We start from the raw sequence: 22,522 nt of genomic DNA on the forward strand, positions 1-22,522 counted from the left end.
GAGATGGGATTAAGAAAACAACACTGTACTAAAAACACCTGGAGGGAGAAGGGGGAAGAGAATAGAGGACAGATTGAGTTACTTCTGGAAGATAATTGGGGATTAATTATTAGCAGGCAATTATAGCATAGTGCAGGAGGGAGAGGATAAAGGAGAGCAACAGGTTAATCTTTTAAATAAATAGAAATGCAGAAAAAAAACAATGAAGGAGCTGAAGTGAGGACAAGGTCATACATTCAACCTTGTCAACAGTAAACACCTCTGGTCCACCTTTACATTGTTTTCTGGTTTTTGGTTTTTTTTTAATTCTATCCAGGGCTGTCCTTGAACTTGCAATCCTCCCAAGTTATATATGACAGCAGAATGCATTACAATTCATATTACACGTATAGAGCACAATTTTTCATATTTGGTTGTATACAAGTTATATTCACACCGTTCTTCACACATGTACTTAGGATAATGATGTCCATCTCATTCCACCTTCTTTTCTACTCCATGCCTTTTCTACCCCCTCCTTTCTCCTCCCACCCCTAACATTTATTTTCTTATTTTTGAGACAGGGTCTTGACAAATTGCCAGGGCTGGCCTTGAACTTGCAATCCTCCCAAGGGGCTGGGTTTATAGGCCTGGGCCACCACACCTGGGTTCAAGTCCACCTTAAGGAGAACAAAACTAGGTAGCTGTGGAGAATCCTGGAGCATCCCTGGAAGGTAATTCCGAGGGCACAGTGAACCGGAGGAGAGATCAAGCACCAATTGCCCCACAGGGAAGGGGGCGGAGGGCGGGGGAGTGGGCGGGGCATAGGCGGAGCCTTTGCTCTAAATTGGCGCGCCTGGGGTAGCGTGGGGATTCGGATTGGTGACTTTTGAACCCGGAAGCAGTCGGATGCCTTCGGTAGCAGCCGGAACTCGAGGCCGCGGGCGCGGCAGAGGCAGAATGGTCGGCGGCGGCAAGCGCAGGCCCGCCAGGGAGGGGCAGCAGGTACTTCCTGAAAGGCTAAGCGGGCTCTGCGGGGAGCTTTAGGTGTAGTCGGGACACCTGGGGGCAGCACGTTGCATTCATCGGGTAACCATTGAGCGCCAGCTGTGTGCCCGGGAACAGCGGTTTGTCCAGGGCCGCTGTTTCCCGCCCTGCGGGGGATTGGACTGGGAAGTAACCTTTACGTCTGCTGCCCGACTTTTCTCGGCTCAGTTCCTTGGGAAGCAGATTGAACCACCCAGCTGCGCTGCTCATTCATTCACGCAGCCACATTGACTGGAAACCGACGCCGTCCCATACCCTGTGCAGGACGCCGCGGGTTCAGGATGAGCCCGGCGACCCCTGCCCCATGTAGAGCCCCCCCAGCCTGGGAAGACCGGGCACAAATGAATAAACGTTTTACGGTAACCTTTTTTTGTTTGAGATGATAATGCTGGAGAGTAGAAAGTGCTCTGGAAACACTGGAGGAGGATTTAACGAGTTCCAGGGGATTGCTCAAGAAGACTTAAGACAACTGGTGTTTGAAAAAGGTTCTTCAAGGCAGAGAAGAAGAGCAAAGAGTTCCTTTGACGTAAAAGTGTAGGGGATTGGGGGGCCCAAAGGAGCATTCTACCTGGCAGGATCCTGGGAGATGGGAAAGTAAGGAGGACTGATCATAAAGGCACTATTGCGGTCGGACAGAAAGTGTACTCATTCTCTTACACTTTTACACAGTTCCAGGAGTCGCATAAGCACTGCAGTGGTAATAAGGGAATTAGGAAAGCAGTGTCATTGTGATATTGAAAGTTTTACAAAAATTTCTCTGGCTGTATTTTAAACTGGATAGGGTGTGGCATTGTTTGAAAGCTTAATTGTTGAGAGGGCTATGGTTACAGGCATTCTTCTCCTTGAGGCATGCGTTCTAGGAACACCTGGGTGAGAGTGAAGTCTGAAGAGGACAGCTGTCTCAAATTTTTAGTCTTTAAGGATTTGGAGATGCTGAACTAGTGTGTGAGTTAAGGTAAAGCTGAAAAACCCTCTTTGAAACTGCAGTGAAAAGCTGGTTTGGCTTAATCAAAAAATAAAATGCCAGGGGCTGGGGTTGTAGGGTAGAGCACTCGCTTACCATGGGCCAGGCCCTAGGTTCGATCTTAAGCACCACATAAAAATAAGATGAAGTTATTGTGTCCAACTACTACTATTAAAAAATAAATATTAAAAAATGCATTTAAAAAATAAATAAATAAAATGCCAAAGGTGAAGATGATCCTGTAGAGACTATCAATAGCTAACAGTAATAGCTAGTTAAGATTGTTCTGCTTATTTTTAAATATAATTTATTCCTCATAACAATCCTGTGATACAGGTACTTTATAGTCCTTTATTATAGATGATAGAACAAGGCACTGAGAAGTAACTTGCCCAGGGTGACAGCTGGAAACCAGTGGAGTCAAGTCAACCCAGACAAACTAACCATTATGCAAAATTGCCTTTCTGCAATGCACATTAAGGCTTTTCTAACATCTTAAGTTTGAGCCAAAGACAGTTACAAAAACAAGAGATGACCAGTCAGGACTTCATATATTTCTGTGGTTTTTTTTTTTGTTGTTGTTGTTTTAAGAGAGAATTTTTAAATATTTTTTAGTTTTCGGTGGACACAACATCTTTATTTTTTAATTTTTATGTGATGCTGAAGATCGAACCCAGGGCCCCAAGCATGCCAGGCGAGGGCACTATTGCTTGAGCCACATCTCCAGCCCTCTACTATTTTTTATTTGTAGTTGGAGAAGCAATATGATGAGGTAGTTAAGAATCTGTTCTGGAGCCAGGTTTAAACCTGGGGTTAAATCTCTGCTCTTCAACCTTCTAGTTAGGGATATAGGGAAAGTTACATAACCTCAATGTCCTTTTCTGCAAAGTATGGATGCTAGTATTAGCTCATAAGCTAGTAGTGAAGATTAAATGAGATAATCCGTAGAAAGTGCTTAGAATGGTGGTAAGACACAAGTACACAATAAATATTCCTTGTTTTTATAATTCTTACTATAAATGGTTCTTATTGTTGACTTATTGTTTGATTCCTATTTCAATACTTTTGTTCAGTTTAATATTTTAATGACCTTGGATGGATGCATTATAAGTCTGGCTGTAATAAACTTATTGGTCGATTTCTGATCCTCTTTTACCTTGTCTATTTAATACAACAACTGTAAACCCACTACCCACCCCAAGAACTGAAACAGACAGTAGCTCCACATCTACATGTGTTCCTCCCCTAGCCTTCCTGCCTAACTTCTTATAGTCCCTAATCAGAGTAGGTAGCATTCTGAATTTTGTTTGCCCTTGCCTTTGTTCTACAGTTTATCACCTGTGAACATATATATAAACAATGTTTTTTTAGTTTATGAACATCATAAAAAGGCTGTCATGCTGCATATAAAATTTTTGGTACTGGGTTTGAACCTAGGGACTTAAAAATGCTAAACAAATGCCATACCACTGAGCAATGACCCAGTCCTTTTTATTTTTTATTTTGAGACAGTGTCCCACTAAGTTGCCAAGGTGACCCTAAACTTGCAGTCCTCCTGCCTCAGTCTCCAGTAGCTAGGATTATAGACATGTACCACATACCAATGTCAAACTGCATATAATCTGGATGACTTTTTCTTCATTAAATTCTATATTAAGATAGGTCTATATTGCCATTTAACTGTATTTCCTTTTCACTAAGTATAACATTCCATTGTTTGAAAAATATTAACCACCCATTCTGTCAATAGGCATTTCATTTGTTCTGGTTTCTTGGTGGAGCAGTGCCATACTGAGCATTGTATCGTTTAATTTATAAACATGTTATAGACTGATACATAAAATAACATCAGTAAACTTGAGTCTATGGGAAAGTAAAAGAATATAAATATGTGAAATATCTAGGTCAGAATTCTCAATTGTAGCACTATTTACATTTGTGGCCAGATAAAATATTTGTTGAGGGGATCTATCCTGTGCATTGTAGAATTTGAGCATCATCTATGGCCTCTTATCTCATTAGATGCCACTAGAACCCTGCCCCCTATTTTATGGCAACCAAAACTTTGCCAGACGTTGTTAAATGCCCTTTGGGAGGGTGTGGGGTCAGGGGGAGGATGGTTCCTATTTGGAAACCACTAATTAGGTAGAAAAAAAGAATAAAATGGGAAGAACTTAATTAAAAAAGAAAGGGTCTAGGTTCCTATAAAGAAAAACAGTTGCTACTTAGAAAACTAGAGAGATATCTTTCAACTGATTATACTGTCTGCAGAAACTTACCAGATATCCAACTGGCTTTGTAAAATCTAGCCTATTCACATTTCAGAGGCACTAGAGAGAGGTTTTATAACCTACTTCTGACATTAAAAGGCCTTTTCTGAAGTAATTGGATTTGGGGCCCAGAGTTTAGCGCTATTCTTCTAATTTTGTTAGAGACTATTGATGCTTAATCTTGTTTCTAACCTCTTTATTTGGAATGTCAGAAGGGAGAAAAATCATTCTAAAATGGAAGGCTCAGTAATGCTTGTAGTAAATGACCCTGAAGAAACTCTGGTTGCACTTTGCTAAAGAAACAGCTTTTTAACTGATTAATTTCCTATATTCAGTTATTTACAGTTATCTATGATAATTTGCTTTTGATATGATGATTTTTTTTTTTTTCTGGTACCAGATAATGAAACCAGGGACTGGGATATTTAACCACTGAGCCACATCTTCAGCTCTTCTTATTTATTTTTTGAGATAGGGTCATGCAAAGTTGCCTAGGGTGTCACTAAGTTGTTGAGGCTAGTCTTGAACTTGCAGTCCTCCTGGCTTAGCTCCTGAGTCACTGGGATTACAGGCATGTACCACCGTGCCCAGCAGTGATCAGTGGTTTTTTAAACAAAATGCATGATCATATCTTGATAACCAAATAAAGGCAAAACCTGCCTTGCCTTTATTTCCTTTTTTTCTGCTTTTTATTCTTTTAAAAATTTTTTTTTACTTTTTTGTTTTCTGTTTCCATTATCTTAGCAAGTCTTTAAGTACATTTCTCTATGTGGATTCCTCTTGACCACCATATAAACATTTCATTTTTCTTGGTCCAAAAGAATTCCCAGGCCTTTACTCAGAAATAACACTTAAAAGAGTGTTTAGCTATGAGTAGAGGTACACACCTGTGATTCAGGAGGCTAAGGCAGGAGGATCATAAGTTTAATGCTAGCCGTAGCAACTTTGCAAGATTCTGTGTCAAATAAACCAAAAAAAAAAAAAAAAAAAAAAAAGCTGGGGATGTAGCTCAGTTATGTAGAGCATCCCTGGGTTCAATCCCAGTACAAAAAAAAAAAAAGTGTTTAAAAGCACAAATACAGAGATGGGTGAATAAGAATAAGCAATGGTGTTATGCAAGGAAAATTGCTGAAATTTCTTTTGGAGAACAAAGTTGTATATGCCAATTTTCAGTGTGAAAAGGCAGTTGATGTGAAGAAGAGTAAATCCTGTGAAGCTGATGTCTCCAGTGACCTTCGCAAAGAAGTAGAAAATCATTATAAGCTTTCGCTACCTGAAGACTTCTATCACTTCTGGAAGTTTTGTGAAGAACTTGATCCTGAAAAGCCAGCTGGTGAGTTGCTCCAGAAACATTCTGCTTCTACAAATGAAAAAGATAATAGGAACTTGGACCAAAGATACAAGTAGTTCATAGAAAAAAAAAATCTTCGATGTTTCCCGGCTTTTAGTCACTTTGTTACCTCTTTTGCATCCCTGTGTCCTTCTGTAACTGGATCCTGCCTGGAGGAGTGCTTACCTCCTCTTAGAGAAGTAGCAAGGGCCCATCTGAGTTAAAAGTTGCATCTTTGCATAGATTTCATGATTGTGGTTTTATTTAGCACTGTACCTCAGTGGTCTGTGAATGGAGAAAGAATGGAATCATGGAGGATTAGGATTGGCCAAATAGACTATCAGAGAGTCAAGGGAATCTGAAGTGATAATTAACTGAAATAAAGAGGAAAAAAAGTATTGTCATTAAAAAAAAAATTAGTTGTATGTGGACATAATACCTTTATTTTATTTGTTCATTTTGTGTGGTGCTGAGTATCAAACCCAGGGCCTCAGACACATGAGGCAAGCATTCCACTACTGAACTGCAGCCCCAGTCTCTGTTTTATCATTCTTAATCCACACTTTTTTTGCTATCTGTTGTCTCTCCCTTAATCGATGTATTTAAAGTTGACAGCAGTGTAGTAAGGAGTAAGGTGAGTGTTTCTGGCTCTATTTTGCCTATAGCAGTTCAAAAGTCTTACTTTGGTTGAAATAAGAATGCTTGAAGTATCAATCTGATTGTTAGTGAATTTAAGAGGAAATCTTAAAATCCTAAGTGTTAACACCTGATTTCTTTTCCATGGGAATTTTTACAAGTAACATCTTCACATATGAAGTTTTTTGTTTGTTTGAATTTTATTTTTAGAAGCTCTTTAAAGTAGTAATTAGAAGTAGTTTGTTAATAAAAGGGCAGTATTTCCTGTTTGCCTAAATAAATTTATTTTCTCTGTAGATTCGCTTTCCACAAGTCTTGGACTTCGATTAGTGGGTCCGTATGACATTCTGGCTGGAAAACATAAAATGAAGAAAAAATCAATAGGTTTGAACTTTAATCTTCACTGGAGGTTTTACTATGATCCTCCTGAGTTCCAGACCATTATTATTGGCGATAATAAAACTCAGTACCACATGGGGTATTTCAGGTAAAGGATCTTTTCTTTTTCTCCTCTAAAACATGGCTACTAATGTTCTTCTGTGCTTCTCATATAATTTATTTTATTTAATGAAAGTATTGCTTAATCTTGGGCTGAGGGTATAGTTCAGTGAGTGTAAATAGACATTCACTGGCATTACCAATGTGAAAGACCTATTTTCCCCTTGTTGGTGATGACATGAACCATCTGTTATTCTTGATGTTTTAACCTACTATAGGATAGTGACTCTTAAGACTGAAACTGATTTTTCCTTTGTAGGTATAAACCTGTTTTCCCTTGGGGATTCAGAAAGGTTCCTTTAGCTATAGATAGATATTTTAGAACAGTTGCTTTGATTTAAGTAAGCCAGGTGCTTCCAAGGGACACAGTAGCAGTTGGTAGTTTAGAGTGGGCTCTAGAGTTGAAAAGGCTGGTCCTTCTATGTGAGTCATTAGTGACTATGGTTTTTCTGTGACTCAGTTTCCTCCCTGAGGAAATAATGGCAATAATAATTGTATGTACTTGATAGGAATATTAGGAGGATTAAATGAATATATGCAGATACTTAGAATGTTACGAAATAAAATTAGTTTGAGGTGGAAAATACCTTGTTCACCTGTACCAGTAGAGATTCTTTAGAGATTAAGTATAATATGATAGAGGAAAAGATAAAATGAACCCAGGAAGAAGTATTGTACAGAAGAATGCTCATGGGGCTAGAAATTGGGTTGTTTAGATTCTGTTTCTGACTTTGACATTAATTTGCTAGGACCTAGTACAAGTAACCTAACCTCTCTGTGTTGGTTTCCTCAATTTTAAAATAAAACAATTTGATTACATACTTGAATAAGATCATGTCATCTCTATTGTCTTATAATCTTCTATCCTGTTTTTCAGTTTTCCACCATTTTTCAACAGCTTTTAAAATCAATGATTATGTATATTTTGTGTATAATTTTTCCTATTTCTTTTGACAGGCCTTATTCCCCCTTTCTTTGTGTTTGGGTATAAAAGTAGGTACTAAAAATCTTAATTTTAGATTCTGTTGTATAAATAAGGTTCATCATAGATATTCCTAAGAAACTTAGAGTTAAAACCTAGCAAATTTGTTTCAGTTTCACAGGCATAAATTGTTACTTATGTATCTAAAATTCTAGTTGACTGATAATATACATTATGGGCAGCTAAATTTTTGATCTTTTCTTAAAATAGGGATTCTCCTGATGAACTGCCTGTATATGTTGGTATAAATGAAGCAAAGAAAAATTGTACAATTGTTCAAAATGGAGATAATGTGTTTGCTGCAGTCAAGTAAGAAAATGTTCTATTTCAGTTCTTCTATTTGCAATTAAATATCTGTTAGCACATTTACAGTGTATTGCAAAGGGGAATTATGGTAATCCAAAAGTTGTAGATTTCTAGAGAGCATTTTCATGACTTTTGTAGATAATCTTGGATTATCTCAACAAAACATATGTGTCTCATATATCTAGTTATTTTATTTAATGAAAATATTGCTTAATCTTTGGCTGAGGGTATAGCTCAGTGTTAGAACATTTGCCTAACATGATCAAGATCCTGGGTTCAATCCCCAGCACCACACTGACAAAAAAAAAAACAATATCAACCATATATATAATGAAGCAGACTGTTGGAAAGTACATTTGAAGCTGAGACAATGTTTAACTAATAAGTATAAAGATACTTATAATAATGTGGTAAAGAGCCTTGATGGCTGCATAAGAACTTACTAGAAAGATTAGAAAGGAAAGTGTTTTTGGCAAAGGAGCAGTACTTCCATATGAATGTGGGAAATATGTGGCCCAGAGAACTTGAAGGCTCTATATGCCATGCCAGAGAGCTTGGGAAGGACTGAAGATTGACTAACTTATAGTTAATATAAATATATTCTCTAGGTATACAGCTGATGATTATTGAAGGTAAGGTTTAGTGTAAATATGTGTGTTGCAATCAGGAGGCACTGGTTTGGGTGTTTTGAGTTTCTATGGCACTTTAATCAACACCATTAATAGCTCTCCAAATTGGGGTAAGTTGATTATCCTTTATGTTTCAGTTTCCTGATATGTAAAAAGGAGTGAAGAATAGTACCCACTATAAATTTTCTAAGACGTTTATAATACTCAACTCATGGCAGTGTTACAGTGGACATTATAAACTCTTAAAAGTAGGTAGCAAATAGAAGTGTTTCTTCCTGGGGCCTGGCACTGGCTACAAAGGAAGGGGATCAACATGTGTGTTCAGATGCCACTCCAGCTCTTCCTTTTACTCTTGATCTTCTATACTGCTGATAAAAATCTTAACCTGCTTATGATAAATATAAAATTATTTTGGGCATTAACAGTCTTTTAAAAAACTGCTTTGGACTCTGCTTTTGTATAAGCTTTCCTTCCATATTTTCTAAATTTGTCTTAACAGATTTGGAGTGAACATTTAAAAAAATCTGTTTACCCTAAGTATTATAACAGTGTCCTCTGGCTCTTTAAAAATAAAAAATCCTTTTTGGTATTTACGTACTACTTTGACTTCTTATACCAGACTTCTCCAAAGCAGCATGCTGTGTCTTAATATTCAAGCAATGCTTAAGACTTGACTTAATCTCAGCTTTTTAAATAGCTCTTACTTCTCTATCTATAATTAAGAAATCCTACAAACTTGAATCATATTTGCTATTTCTGTGACTGGCAACTTTTTATTAATATTACTTTTCCCTTGTTTGAGGAAAACTATTAGGAATTTTGAGAGAACCATTGGTAATGATTCTGAAGACTTTCTTGCATGGAATTTGGTGTTTTTATCTTAGCTTCTTTGTACTTAGTACAGTGATCAGCAATATAATGTGGGCTTTTACTTCTTTTCCAGATTATTTTTGATGAAAAAACTTAAAGAAGTAACAGATAAAAAGAAAGCTAGCCTGTTGAAAAACGTAGATGAAAAACTCACAGAAGCAGCCAGAAAACTGGGGTACTCACTTGAACAGAGAACTCTGAAGATGAAACAGAGAGATAAGAAAGTATGATTTCAGTCTGTTGATCTGACTGCTATGTTGTTTAGCAGATATTTCCCTACCTGCACTTTCTCTTCTCTAGCCCTATCCTAAAAATGTTGGATGCCATTTTTCAGGGACTCCCTGGGTGGCCTCCAGATACCTCCAGGAGTGTGGAGGTAGTGGGGCAGCAGTCACATGACTCCTGTAGGTTGCTACACAGGCTAAGTCACTTAACTTGTGCCAGTTAACTTTACTACTCTTTTAATCTTGTTATATCAGTTGATCCTTTCTTAAAGTTAAGTGAAAGCAGCTTTGTATGTATTAATATTTATTTAAATTTCTTTTTTTAATGGCCAAGATGTGTTGCTTAGTGCCAGGTTTTGTTTTATTTTTGGAAGGGGCTAGTTTTGCAAAGATAGGCTTTAGAGTGACTTGGTTAAGGACCTCGAAGATAGTTCTGTTTTGAAAGACAGTATGTAGAGGGGGGTTTGTTCATTCTCTCCAGTTAACATGTATTAAACATGTATTATTAAAGTCCTTCCTCTTTCCCATCAACATTTCTTTTTGAATCACCTAATGCCTACAGTGTTGAGTAAAGTATTTGTAAAGAAGCAAGCACTTCTGAGTTGTGGATCCTTTTGGTTTTTTAATCGTAAATTTCAGGGTAAGTTTACAGATAAGCTAACAGAATTTTGCTTTGCTGTAAAAAGATTCTGTAGGAGTTTCTTCTTACAACCTCTGAGGAGGAAAGATATTTGTCACTGGAATGGGAGCTTCTCATTCTCTTTCAGCTTCTCATTGTTGTCTACTAGCGCTTGCTCACTTGAACGTTCTATTCTAAGCCAAATGAAATACTTGTTATTGGTAAATAAACTAGTACTGGTGACAAGTGTATTCTTAGTTATTGGAAATATACTTCACTTTCCTCTTTAAACTTGATTCATTTGCAGGGTTAGTGATATTCTAAGTTGTAGACAATAAATTGCAGTAGCAATTCTATCTTTGGTCCTAAAGACCAAAAATAGTTTGTAAAAAATTTGCATTTTAATGAAACTCATTACAATGGTATTTTTAATTACTTTTGCTCTTCCACCTTTCTGGTTATTGTAGGAAGTTTCTTTCATCCCTGTTTTTATTTATTTACTTATTTTTTGTACTGAGGATTGAACCCAGTGGTGCTCTACCACTGAGCTACATCCTAGTCCTTTTTATTTTTATTCTGAGACAGTCTCAGTAAGTTGCCCAGGCTGGCCTTGAACTTTCGATCCACCTGCCTCAGCTTCCCAAATAGCTGGGATTATAGGCATGTATCACATTGCCCTGCTTCTTCCACCTTATAAGAAGGGTAGCAATTCTGGCCTTGTTATTTTGTGTTCCTATTTTGTCTGAACTGAAGACAGTATGGATTAAATAGTTGTTAGGGAATTCTTTTTTCCATATTTTTATTGGTGCATTATAATTGCACATAAAGGTAGGATTCATTGTTATATATTTGTACATGCACACAATATAATAAGATTTGGCTGTATCACTTCCCAGTTTTTCCCCATGTCCTTCCTTCCTTCGTGCCCTATCCTCTACACTACTGATCTCCCTTAGATTTTCATGAGATGCCCTCCACCCAGCTTTCTTTGCCTTTTTCCTCTCTAGCTTTTGAATATGAGAGAAAACATAAAACCCTTGATTTTTCTGAGTTTGGCTTATTTTGCTTAAATTAATATACTCAAGTTCGTGCATTTTCTTGTGCGTTTTTCCATCATTTTATTCTACATAAAACTCTCTTGTGTTTAAATGCCACATTTTCTTTATCCATTCATCCACTGATGGACATTTGCATAGTTTGGCTATTGTGAATTGTGCTGCTATAAACATGGGTATGCATGCCAACTTTATTTGTTTGGGATAAATAGTGAGGAGTGGTATATATTAGATTACTTAGAGCCTTGTTTTATTTTTCTGCCATCAACTATAATTTTTTTCATAGCAGGTTTCCTTAATTCTTCCCTGTAACTATAAGACATGATTGGGATCTAAATTTCATGTTTGTACTGCCTGCCTCGCGCATGAGATTATTTTTTTAGTATTTGTTTTTTATACAAACATGGATAGTAAAAATATAAATTAAAAAAAAAGAACTTACAATAAAACCATGATTTTATCTTCCCCTATTGGTAAATGTATCCTTTTTTTAATATTTATGTTTTAGTTGTAGTTGGACACAGTACTTTTATTTTTATGTGGGTGCTGAGGATCGAACCCAGGGCCTTGCATTTACTAGGCAAGCACTCTACTACTGAGCCACAACCCCAGACCTTCTTTCTTAAATTATATGTACGTTTGTTTTTTAAATATTATGAGTTTTTTCATTCATATTTTTCCATTCCTGAAAAATTCAGTTCCACTCATATATGTTAATGACTTTGTCCTTAAGTATTAGAGTAATAAGAGAACCATTTTAGTATAATAGAGCACTGTATAAATCTTTTACACTGACAGTACCTTATGGTATTTTGGAATGCAAAGTCTTGATATGAGTTACCTCATTTGACCTCTACAACATAGAGGCTTATGCTTTATCCAAAATACTGAGTGATAGGTATAGACCTAAGTTTACACTTTCCATGTTTGGTATTATTTTCATTTTATTTTCTTAATGATTAACTGTATGCCACTTTGCCTTTTTTATGCCTAGATTCCTTCATTTTAAAAAGTGAATATTTGTTAAATAATGCTGTAAAATGAAGGCATCTCATTTCATCCACTTCTGATCTTTTGCCTAGGGATATCACCTGCCCTATACAGGGTATCTGTACAAGATTATTTCTCATAATGTTAGGATTCTGATATTTGCCAATGGTTGATACTTCTTTAGGGACAATTAGATTAGTTAATCATTTGTGAAACTATGTATACACAATAGTTTTAGTTGTATGTCATTCAGTCTGAGTGGAAAAGAAAAGTCAGTGAGTACCACCATTATCTTTTTCTTTGTCACTGTTCTGTGACCTGCTTTTTACACTTACAAATATATTATGAATATCACTCCTATTGCTAACTGTAAGATCTGCCTCATAATTTTGAATGGCTGCAGAGTATGGTGTTTAGGTTGCTTAAAATTTTTCATGATTACAAACCCTCAGTAGTTATCCTTTTATATCTTTCTTTGCACATTTACCTGATTATTTCCTTAGAACAGCCTGCACATAGTATTGCCAAGTCCAAACTAGTAGTTTAAGGTAGTTGTGTGCCTGTTTTTTCTTGGCTTGTTTCAAGTTTTATGGGTTTTTTTCTTTTTTTTCATTGGTTTAGTTTTTTTTTCCATGCTGATAGTTATGATACTTCATTGTTTTAATCAGCATTTTTTAAATTATAAAGGATGGTACTTTTCACTTCTGTCAAGCAATTGCCTTTATTTTGTGACTCTGCCTAACTTGGCCCATTTTTCTATCAAGGTTAGAATTATTCTTGTGTTTTGAGTGTTAGTCTTTTTCTTTAAGGCTTTCTTATAATTTTAGAGACAGTAATTTTATTTATTTTTTCTTGGTATTGGGGATTGAACCACATCCTTTTTATATTTTGTTTTGAGACAGGGTCTCAACTAAGTTGCTTAGAACCTTGCTAAGTTGCTGAGGCTGGCTGAGGCTGGCTTTGGCTGGCTTTGAACTCGGGATCCTCCTGCCTCCAGCCTCCTGAGTCACTGGGATTACAGGCATGCATCACTGTGCCCAACTATTAATTTTACCATTATATGTTTTGCAGTTATTTTCCATCAGTTAATTTGTCTAAATTGTTTTCTTGATTTTTTTTTCCTACTTGATTTGTTTAAATATTGTTAGCTCTTTTCCTTCTCCAACACAGAATTAGAAAAAAGATTTGCCTTCCAGTAGTTTACTTATAGGTTTGTTTTTATATTAATCCTAAAATCCATCTGTAATTTTTGGGGGGTATAAAGATACAAGGCTATAACTTTGTTTTATCCCAAATATTGAGCAGTTGTCTGTAAACTTCCTTTGCAAAAATCTATCCTTTTTGTGGCTTAATAAAAGATAATGAGGACATTGTGTTTTAGGATGGTTTTTTTTTTGTGTGTGTGGGTTCGGGAGGGCTACTGGGGATTGAACTCAGGGGTGCTTTATCACTGAGCTACATTCCATAATCCTTGGTTTGTTATTGTTTTTGATTGTTGATTTTTTGTTGTTGTTGTTGTTGTTTTGAGACAAGATCTTACTAAGTTGTGCAGGCTGGCCTGGGACTTGGAATCCTCTTGCCTCAGATTCCTGAGTGGCTGGATTATAGGCTGTGCCCAGCAATAAAAGATAAAGAAGCAAGAATGGACATATGTGAATGAAATAATGTAATGTACAGAGACATAAGTGAGAATTTTAAAATGAGAGTTTGTTTGCTGGTATCATGGTATACACTTGTAATCCCAGCTACTCAGGAAACTGAGGCAAGATAATGGCCAGTTCAAGGCTAGCCTGGACAACTCACCAAGACTGTCTCAAAATAAAACAAAGCAAAAAGGAATGTGGAATATAGGTTCATGGTAGAGTGCTTCCTAGCATGCACAAGGCCCTGAGTTTGATCCCAGTACTGGCCTTTCCCCCCCCCCCCTGCCCAAAAAAAGTTTACTTTTGAAATGTGCCCTTCTTCTGTCTTGGTAGCTCTCACTGGACTGCACAAAGAAGTAGACTATTGAAGCAGATGTTTTATTAAAAGAACAACCTAAAAATAACTCCACTGGTGTGAATAAGAGGAAGAATGTTGATTGGAAGAATTATGATGGTGGTAGTCCTAGTTGGGCCTTTTTTATCTATGATAATTATCACTTAATAAAAGCAAAGATTATATGATTTGCCTGCAAAGGGCACCACATAATTAAAAACTGCCCTACTTTGGGGAAGTTTGTCAACAGGCCTGAATTTTCCAGGTAGAAATAGGGAGTCATTTTAGCAGGATAAATGAGAGAAATGCTGTCCTCTACTTCTCACTAAAAGAACCCTGTTCCTTCTGTCTTCTTTTTAAGCCCTGATTCTTACGCTTTGTACCTGGAAGATACATTGACCTCGGGGGAAAAACCCATGTTCTGACCTGCCTCCTGTAATAGGAAGTACTCAGATTCCTTCCTAATGGATCAAATACAGACTTGGAATGACAAGCACAATTAATAAAAGCCATTTATGTCATTCTTTTATAATTACTTACAATTATAAAAACAAGTATTTGACTTCTAGCTAATTTTAAAGGAGAGAGTATCGAATTTTCACCAGAGTCCAAATTTTCTGAAATAAAGTATCATGGAATGTTATGTTTAAACAGAAATATTCAGAGTTTGTGTGCTTATTTTAGGTTTTTCTCTTATTCCTTTTTGTTTGATTTGGTCTGTTTGCCATGATTTAATTTCATGTTTATCTTTTTCTTTAATTTAGGTCGTGACAAAGACCTTTCACAGTGCAGGCTTGGTTGTTCCAGTAGATAAAAATGATGTTGGGTACAGAGAGCTCCCTGAAACAGATGGTAATATATTTTATATGTAAAATGTGCAAATATGTTAATATATATGGAAGAAGATTTTCCTTATATTTAGAAATAGTAATAAAGAGCAAACTTAGGTTTTAGTCATGCCTGAATTAAAACTGGGTTCATAGCAAATTATGTAGCCTCACTAAACCTTGTCTTTTTTATGTGCAAAGTGAGATTAATGGCACTCAGTTTATAGAGGTATTTGAGAAGTAAAAGATTATATAAAGTGTTAGCATACAGTGCTTGCCTCATAGTGCTAAGTATGCTAATTATGTTTAAGAATTTAAAGAATTTTAACCTGTCACATAAATTACTTTTTCTGAGCTCTTTCATAACCTTTGACATTAAGTCAACTTACTAAATAGTGATTTTTGAAATAGTATTTTTATAGTTCTTTGTAAACATTATAATCTTCATGTAAAACTATTTCATTTTTATAAACCCAAGATCCTGAAATATATATATATATATGTAGAAAGACTTTGAAAATGAACTACTACACAAGATCTAATTATTGCTGTTTGAAAAAAAGAATTGAAATCACTTCTCAGCTCTTTTTTCTTCCCCTCTACTCACTTCTTATTGTGAGCATCCCTGTTGGTATTCTTTTATTTATCATCCTGTTGAAGAGAACATACAACTTAATAGGAAGTAAAAATTAGCACCTCCTCAAGGTGGGAACAAGTATTCTTGCCCAGCACACACATTTGACCATCCTCTTTTCAGAACAGAACTAATTAATATTGGTCATTCCAGTTTCTAGTGTTGGACCTGGGAGTCTGCATTTTAACCAGTTCTCTGGAGGACCTGTTCTCAGACTTTGAGATTGAGATGTCTTATAAGACAACTATTCATTTATAACTATTTTTTTCCTGTATTCCTACCACATTAGAGGAATTCATGGGGGAAATAAAGGTGGCTAAGCTGTCCAGTACAGTGGCCACTAGCCACCTGTGGCCACCAGCATGTCAAATGTGGCTGGTATGACTGAGAGAAGAATTTGTAATTTATTTTAATTTTAATGTAAATTTATAAATTGAATCAGCATTATTAGTTTTTATATTGAATGTATGTTGAAATACTATTTTAGAAATACTAGGTTAAATATCTTAATTTCACGTTTTTCTTTAAGGTGTATACTAGAAAAATGTCAGTTATATAATTAGTCCGTTTTATATTTCATTAGACAAGATGATCTGTCCCGTATCTCTTAATCGATCTCTGTTGGGGAAGGAGTATAGTACTTAGTTCCTGTCGTACAGTCTCTTTCTTGTACCCTAAGTGACCTTCTCTTCTGCCTTCCTGCTTACTAGTCCACCCACAGCTTTTAAAAGCATCATTACTATCTCATTTAGGCAAAGTTGAGAGTGTTATAGCGAAAGCAGTCTAAAACTTTGGGGTAGTGGATTTTGAATCATGGCATCCTGGAATAAAGGCTATTATCTTACCATAGTTGTGGTCTTGAAGTTTTATGTTCAATATTAAGCCTACTATTATAGGTTTTAAGTTCTTTTGTAGCTTATTTTTGAATGAAAAGTAGTAGAAAGATGTAAAATTAAGAATCTAATCGATTGGCAGTTTAATGTGTGACAGGGATTAGCAAGTCACAGTTTAACTTTTTGCTAGTTATTAATGATTCAAAATCTTCTTTGAAGCTTCCTACATTATTATTTTAACCTGGCAAATAAGATACCGTTTAATAAACAATTTTTTCAGCACTGGGGATTCAATTCAGGGGTACTCTACCACAGAACTACATTTTTAAAATTTTGAGACAGTGTCTCCCTAAATTGCCAAGGCTGACCTTGAACTTTTGATCTCCCTGCCTCAGTCTTGCAAGTCTCTGGGATTACTAGTGTGGACCACCACGCCCAGTTTATGGCACAATCTCAAATGTCATGATTCACTGTATAAAATGCTATATACATAATATTATGTGATCTTCATATAACTCATGATTTTATTCCCATTTTCAAAAGGGAAATAGGTTCACAGTGTTTATTAGTAGTAGTAAATGAGGGAACTAGATCTCATACTTGGTCTTTCTGACTGTGGAGTTTATACAAAGTGAAAATAGTTGCTTATACAGTTACCTGAATCTTAGACAAAACTACTATGGCCTAGCTTAAGTATTCCAGTTGGTGTTAGTGACAGGCTACAATAGGAATTAAGTATTAGACCTCCAGAATTGTTAAATCAAGTATTTTGAGTAGTAACATTTAAACTTTCATTTTTGAATCAAGTATTCACAGAGAATTACAATAGGGCTTCTGTTAAATGAATTTCTGTAGAATGTTTTATCCTTATGTTGATACATGTGAGCTGTCTTTATCTCTGTTCTTCAGTAGTTTTCTAGCTCAGTAATTCTTGTAAGTTGCTTACTCTTTTCTAGCCCATGTGATTTGCCAGGGACAAAACCTGAAAATATGGTACCAGAAAGTGATAAACCTTAAAGTGTTTCCTAAAACAAACAGATCTTTACTTCCATAGCAACCCTGATTGATGGCCTGGAGCACTGTGGTGAGATAGATTCTAAGGGTCCTGATCAGTTAGCTATATTTTATGATTACAGGAAGGAACCACTTATTTTTCATTCTTAAGAAAGGAGGGTTTTGAAGGAAGCTCATGCTTTTCCTTGAAATGATTGGCACTGATTTTTCCAAAGGGGGGAAAAAAGATCATGAAACTTATTTAACTTTAAAAAGATTTGAAACCAATAAATATCACTATAATTTTTAGCCACATAGTGAGGAATATAGGTGATAAGGGTTATTTATCCAGTGTGATACTGGCTATCAAAGGTGGGAAAGGGAACAAAACACATTATGTCACCTCATATAACAGCATGTATTCTGCATGGCCATCACAACTGAATCAATCAAATAATATACACCAGGTTAAAAATCCTGGTGTGTCTTTACTGCTTTTGATAATCACCATATTTTTAAACTAGTATTATCAGAATATTGTGACTTATACATATAACTTTAAATTATGTCATTCTCAAGTGCATTTAGTAATATTTGAACCATTTCTTGTATCACCTTGTTTACAAATGGTTTTTTAGTAATCTGTTAAGAAGTTTAATTTGTCAAAAGTACTCCTGTTTGACAAAAGGAAGTCTAATTAGATATTTAGGATATTCAGTCTCATTTACATCCTGAGATCTGAGATAGATTGGCATTCAGAAAATTAAGAAAATGTTGAAAGCCAAATTAGAAATGTGAGGTCACTGTTTTTCCTTATTAAAATTTTTCTTTTGTTATCTCAAATTACACTTTCACCATGGCTACACTTTTCCCATTTTGGTAAAGGCTTTAGTAAAGATGTAATTCTGCAATGATTTTTTGTCTTCTATATAGCTGTCACTTTGTTTTTTATTCAAAAATAACTTTTTTTTTTTTAATAGGACAGGGCAGAAAAAAAAGAGTAACTTTATTTGTATTTTCTGTTTTTAACCCAACTCCTAACACAGTGCATGGCCTAGTCTGGAGCTTGGTAATCTTTCTGTCTAGGGCTCCACAGCAAATATTTTGCATTTTGTGGGCTACAGTCTCTGCTTCATATTCCTGTTTTGGTTTTTTGTTTTATTTTCCAACTACTTAAAAAGGCAAATTTAAACTAACTGCCTAGTTTGAGGACAATTACAACTGAGATGAAGCTGGGCATATTGGTGCATGCCTATAATCTCAGAGACCTGGGAGGCGGAGGTAGGAGGATCGCCCCTCAAAATAAAAAATAAAAGCTGGGGATGTAGCTCAGTGATATAGAATCCCTGAGTGCTGCCAAAAAATAAAAAATAAAGATGAGCCAGAGTTGTTCAAAGCTTGTAGATTCCTAGACTACCCTCCTGAAAACTCATCTAAAGCTTATATAAAATCAGGATTAAAATTAACTCCTTGTGAAAGTCACACCTTGCCAAGACAAGAAGTCTTTTCTGCTAATCCATTTTTATGCTTGAACCCCAAGTAGAAAAACTATAAAATTTCCATTCTAAACTGAAGCAAGGCATCGTTTTTACAGATGAAAATGTTTATGATCTTATAATTGTATAGATGACTTCTTTATATCATTGATTTTTTTTTTTTTAGCTGACCTCAAGAGAATTTGCAAGACAATTGTTGAGGCTGCAAGTGATGAGGAGAGACTGAAAGCATTCGCTCCCATTCAGGAAATGATGACTTTTGTGCAGTTTGCCAATGACGAGTGTGATTATGGCATGGGGCTAGAGCTGGGAATGGACCTCTTTTGCTATGGTTCACACGTGAGTAAAACTCCACCTCCCACCCAGTACCACACATCCCTCTGTGCACATTTATATCCCCAAGTTCCAGCAGAAATAGGGTATGGATTCCGCATGTATTTCAAAGTGAACTTTTTGAAGTGATTTTTAAGCATACATTCTGAAAGTAATTTTTTTGAAAGTCTATTTTGTATTCTGGTGAAGGCAAATAACCAGGATGATTTCTTTCAGGTTAACATTACCTATTAGACATATTTCAGGGGTACACCATTTATTTTGGTGTGTTAGTGTGCATATGAGAGCATATATATACACACACATCTTTCCTTTGGTTCCATTTCATTTCTGTTGTGGTGGGGTATCTGCTATCATACTTGAATTCTTAGTGGTTTTTTTTTTTTTTTTTTTTGGTGGTACTGGGGATTGAACATAGGGGTACTCCACCACTGAGCTACATCCCCAACCCTTTGTATTTTGAGACAGGGTCTTCCTGAGTTTCCCAGATTGGCCTCATAATTGCAATCCTCATGCCTCAGCCTCCAGAGTTTCTGGGATTATAGGCATGCATCATGCTGCTACTGTGCTGAACAACAAATATGATTTTAACATACTTCTTAGGTTGATATAGGTGGTATCATTAATTATTAGATATTTGCTAATAGAAAAATACTTCACAGCTAAATCAGTGCTTACTCAGTTATTTGTCTCAAGGTTTTAAAAAGACAGTAAGGTGTAGTAGCTCTTACATGCTTCTGGGGCTAAACTGGATTTAAATCATATCTTCCTAGGATGTGTAATATTGGGCAGTTTTTTCCCAACATCTTTGTATCTAGTTATATATAACATGTGCATATACACTACACTTAGGCCATTTAGTTCTCATTTAACCTACTTTGTAACTAGTCAGAGGGGTAAAGCATCTTGCCTGTGTTCACATAAGCAGTCTGATTTCAAAATCAGCGTCTAAGGCCATAATTCCTGAACTGTAATGTAAAGTTCTTATGAAGCACCTGGAGATACTGTTAAAATGCAAACTGATTCAGTAAATCTGGGATGAGACTGAGACTACACATTTCTGATAGGTGATGGTAATGCTCCTGCTTTACAGACCACATTTGAAGAGTAAAACTAAACCAATGACTAACTTTAGCATACATCAGAATCATCTGGAGGACTGTTCACAGATTGGTGCTCTCCATCCTTCCCCAAGTTTGACTGAGCTCTTGGGTGGGTCTCAAGAATTTGCATTTTACAAGTTACCAGGTGAAGTTGATGTCACTGGTCAGAAAGCGTGTATCCTGGGCACCCTGATAAAACCATATAATACTGCCTTTTCCCGCCTACCTCATATATGGTGGTTTTCAGGAAAAGTCATGAAAATGTTTAACTACCAGAATGATACAGGCATTGACCAGGACAGTACTTAATCTGCCAGAAAGGACCTAGTCATAAATAAGTAGAGCAGCTATAAGATGTGACTCAGCTAAACAGCACACTTGTAAGAGTAATATACAAGTAATGAAAAGGTTTATCACAGTACTTCTTGTGAAGTACTAAATGTTTACAACTTATCAACAAAAGAATATACCATTGCTAGCTTTTCTATTAGTATATATGTAAAAGCAGTACTATAAAATAATTCAGTAAACCTGACTATAACTCTTAACAGGGATGAAGTGGTTAATTGGTAGGGGTGGGAGAGAAGTTTGAGGATAAAGGGGAGAGTGATTTGTAACCCTGTATTTGGCATACCTATTCTTATAGAAGCTACAAAAGAAAATAAAGCTTAATGTCTATCTTGACTGGTGGGAATACCCTGAAGAGAATGAAAGAGGATTTAGGGCATAACTGGGGATGAAAAATTTTGATAAAACCTAAGTGACTAGGGAAGCTTAAATTTTAACTTGTTTTTCTTCTGAATTTCCTTCAAGACGTGCTATTACACAATTGCTTTGTGGGGCAAAATACCAGTTGCCTGCCCCAAAATTCACTGTTCACTAATTGAGCAGCTAGTTGTTCATTTTTGGAAGTAAGCTTTGTTAAACAGTGCTTTTTTTATTGTATTGTCTGCTACTCTGCATAATGTCATATTTTATTTTTCAGTATTTTCATAAAGTAGCTGGCCAGCTTTTACCTCTTGCATATAATCTGTTGAAGAGGAATCTGTTTGCAGAAATTATTGAAGATCATCTGGCAAACAGAAGTAAAGAGAACATAGACCAACTTGCAGGATGAATCCGTTTGCTTTGTTTGGTGTACAGTATTTTAAAACAGTATCAAACTTTGTTTTTAAGGAATACGGAAATAAATTGATGGAAAAAATTAAAAATTTTTATAAGGCTCTTCTGACCTATTTTTTTTCACATGCAAATAAATGGCAGTCAGACTGACCATCTAGTGACACCTTAATTCTATTTTGGAAGACAACTAAAGTCATCTGAAGGTCACAGGAAGTCACTGTCTAATGTCTCTGGATGCCTAGACTCTCCTCCTCTTATGGGAAATTGTTTCAATACAGGTTGACCACCCCTCATCCAAAACTCTGAAATCTGAAAGTTCTTGAATGCTAACATGATGCTGAAAAGGTTTTGTATTTTGGAACATTTTGGTTTTGGGTTAAGATGCTTGAGTGAAAGTTTTCTGGGTGTGGTGGTGCATGCCTATAATCCCAGCTGCTTGGGAGGCTGAGGCAGGAGGATAGCAAGTTCAAAGCCAGCCTCAGCAATTTAGAGAGGCCCTAAGCAACTCAGCAAGACCCTGTCTCAAAATAAAATATAAAACAGGAATGGGGATGTGGCTGAGCACCTCTGGTTTCAATTCCCAGTACAAAAAAAAAAGTTTTATGCAAACATTACAAAATCTGAGAGACTTTGAAACCTGAAACACTTCTGGTTTTAATTATTTTATAGAAGAGACACTCAACCTGCATTTATTGCATGGGCAACTAAGAATTTGTTTCTTCTGAGCCTTGAGTTAATCAACAGCTACAGCTTCAAGGATTGGGTTTTTGTGGGTCAGGAGGGTCACAAGTAAACTGACCAGGCA

The 22,522-nt window shown here is 36.1% G+C and overlaps 1 protein-coding gene across 1 annotated transcript; it reads left to right on the top strand.

The window, feature by feature from the left end:
• Window positions 1-873: 873 nt before the first annotated feature.
• Hpf1 (histone PARylation factor 1) lies at window positions 874-21,815 on the top strand. The gene is made up of 8 exons (XM_027927220.2): window positions 874-984; window positions 5,434-5,593; window positions 6,524-6,713; window positions 7,917-8,015; window positions 9,585-9,735; window positions 15,141-15,228; window positions 19,326-19,498; window positions 21,581-21,815. Exons 1-8 carry the CDS (start codon window positions 889-891, stop codon window positions 21,710-21,712), a joined length of 1,089 nt encoding a protein of 362 aa, XP_027783021.2. The 5' UTR covers window positions 874-888; the 3' UTR covers window positions 21,713-21,815.
• Window positions 21,816-22,522: the final 707 nt, after the last annotated feature.

Source organism: Marmota flaviventris, chromosome 3, assembly GCF_047511675.1.
Source record: "Marmota flaviventris isolate mMarFla1 chromosome 3, mMarFla1.hap1, whole genome shotgun sequence".
Classification (NCBI taxonomy): domain Eukaryota; kingdom Metazoa; phylum Chordata; class Mammalia; order Rodentia; family Sciuridae; genus Marmota; species Marmota flaviventris.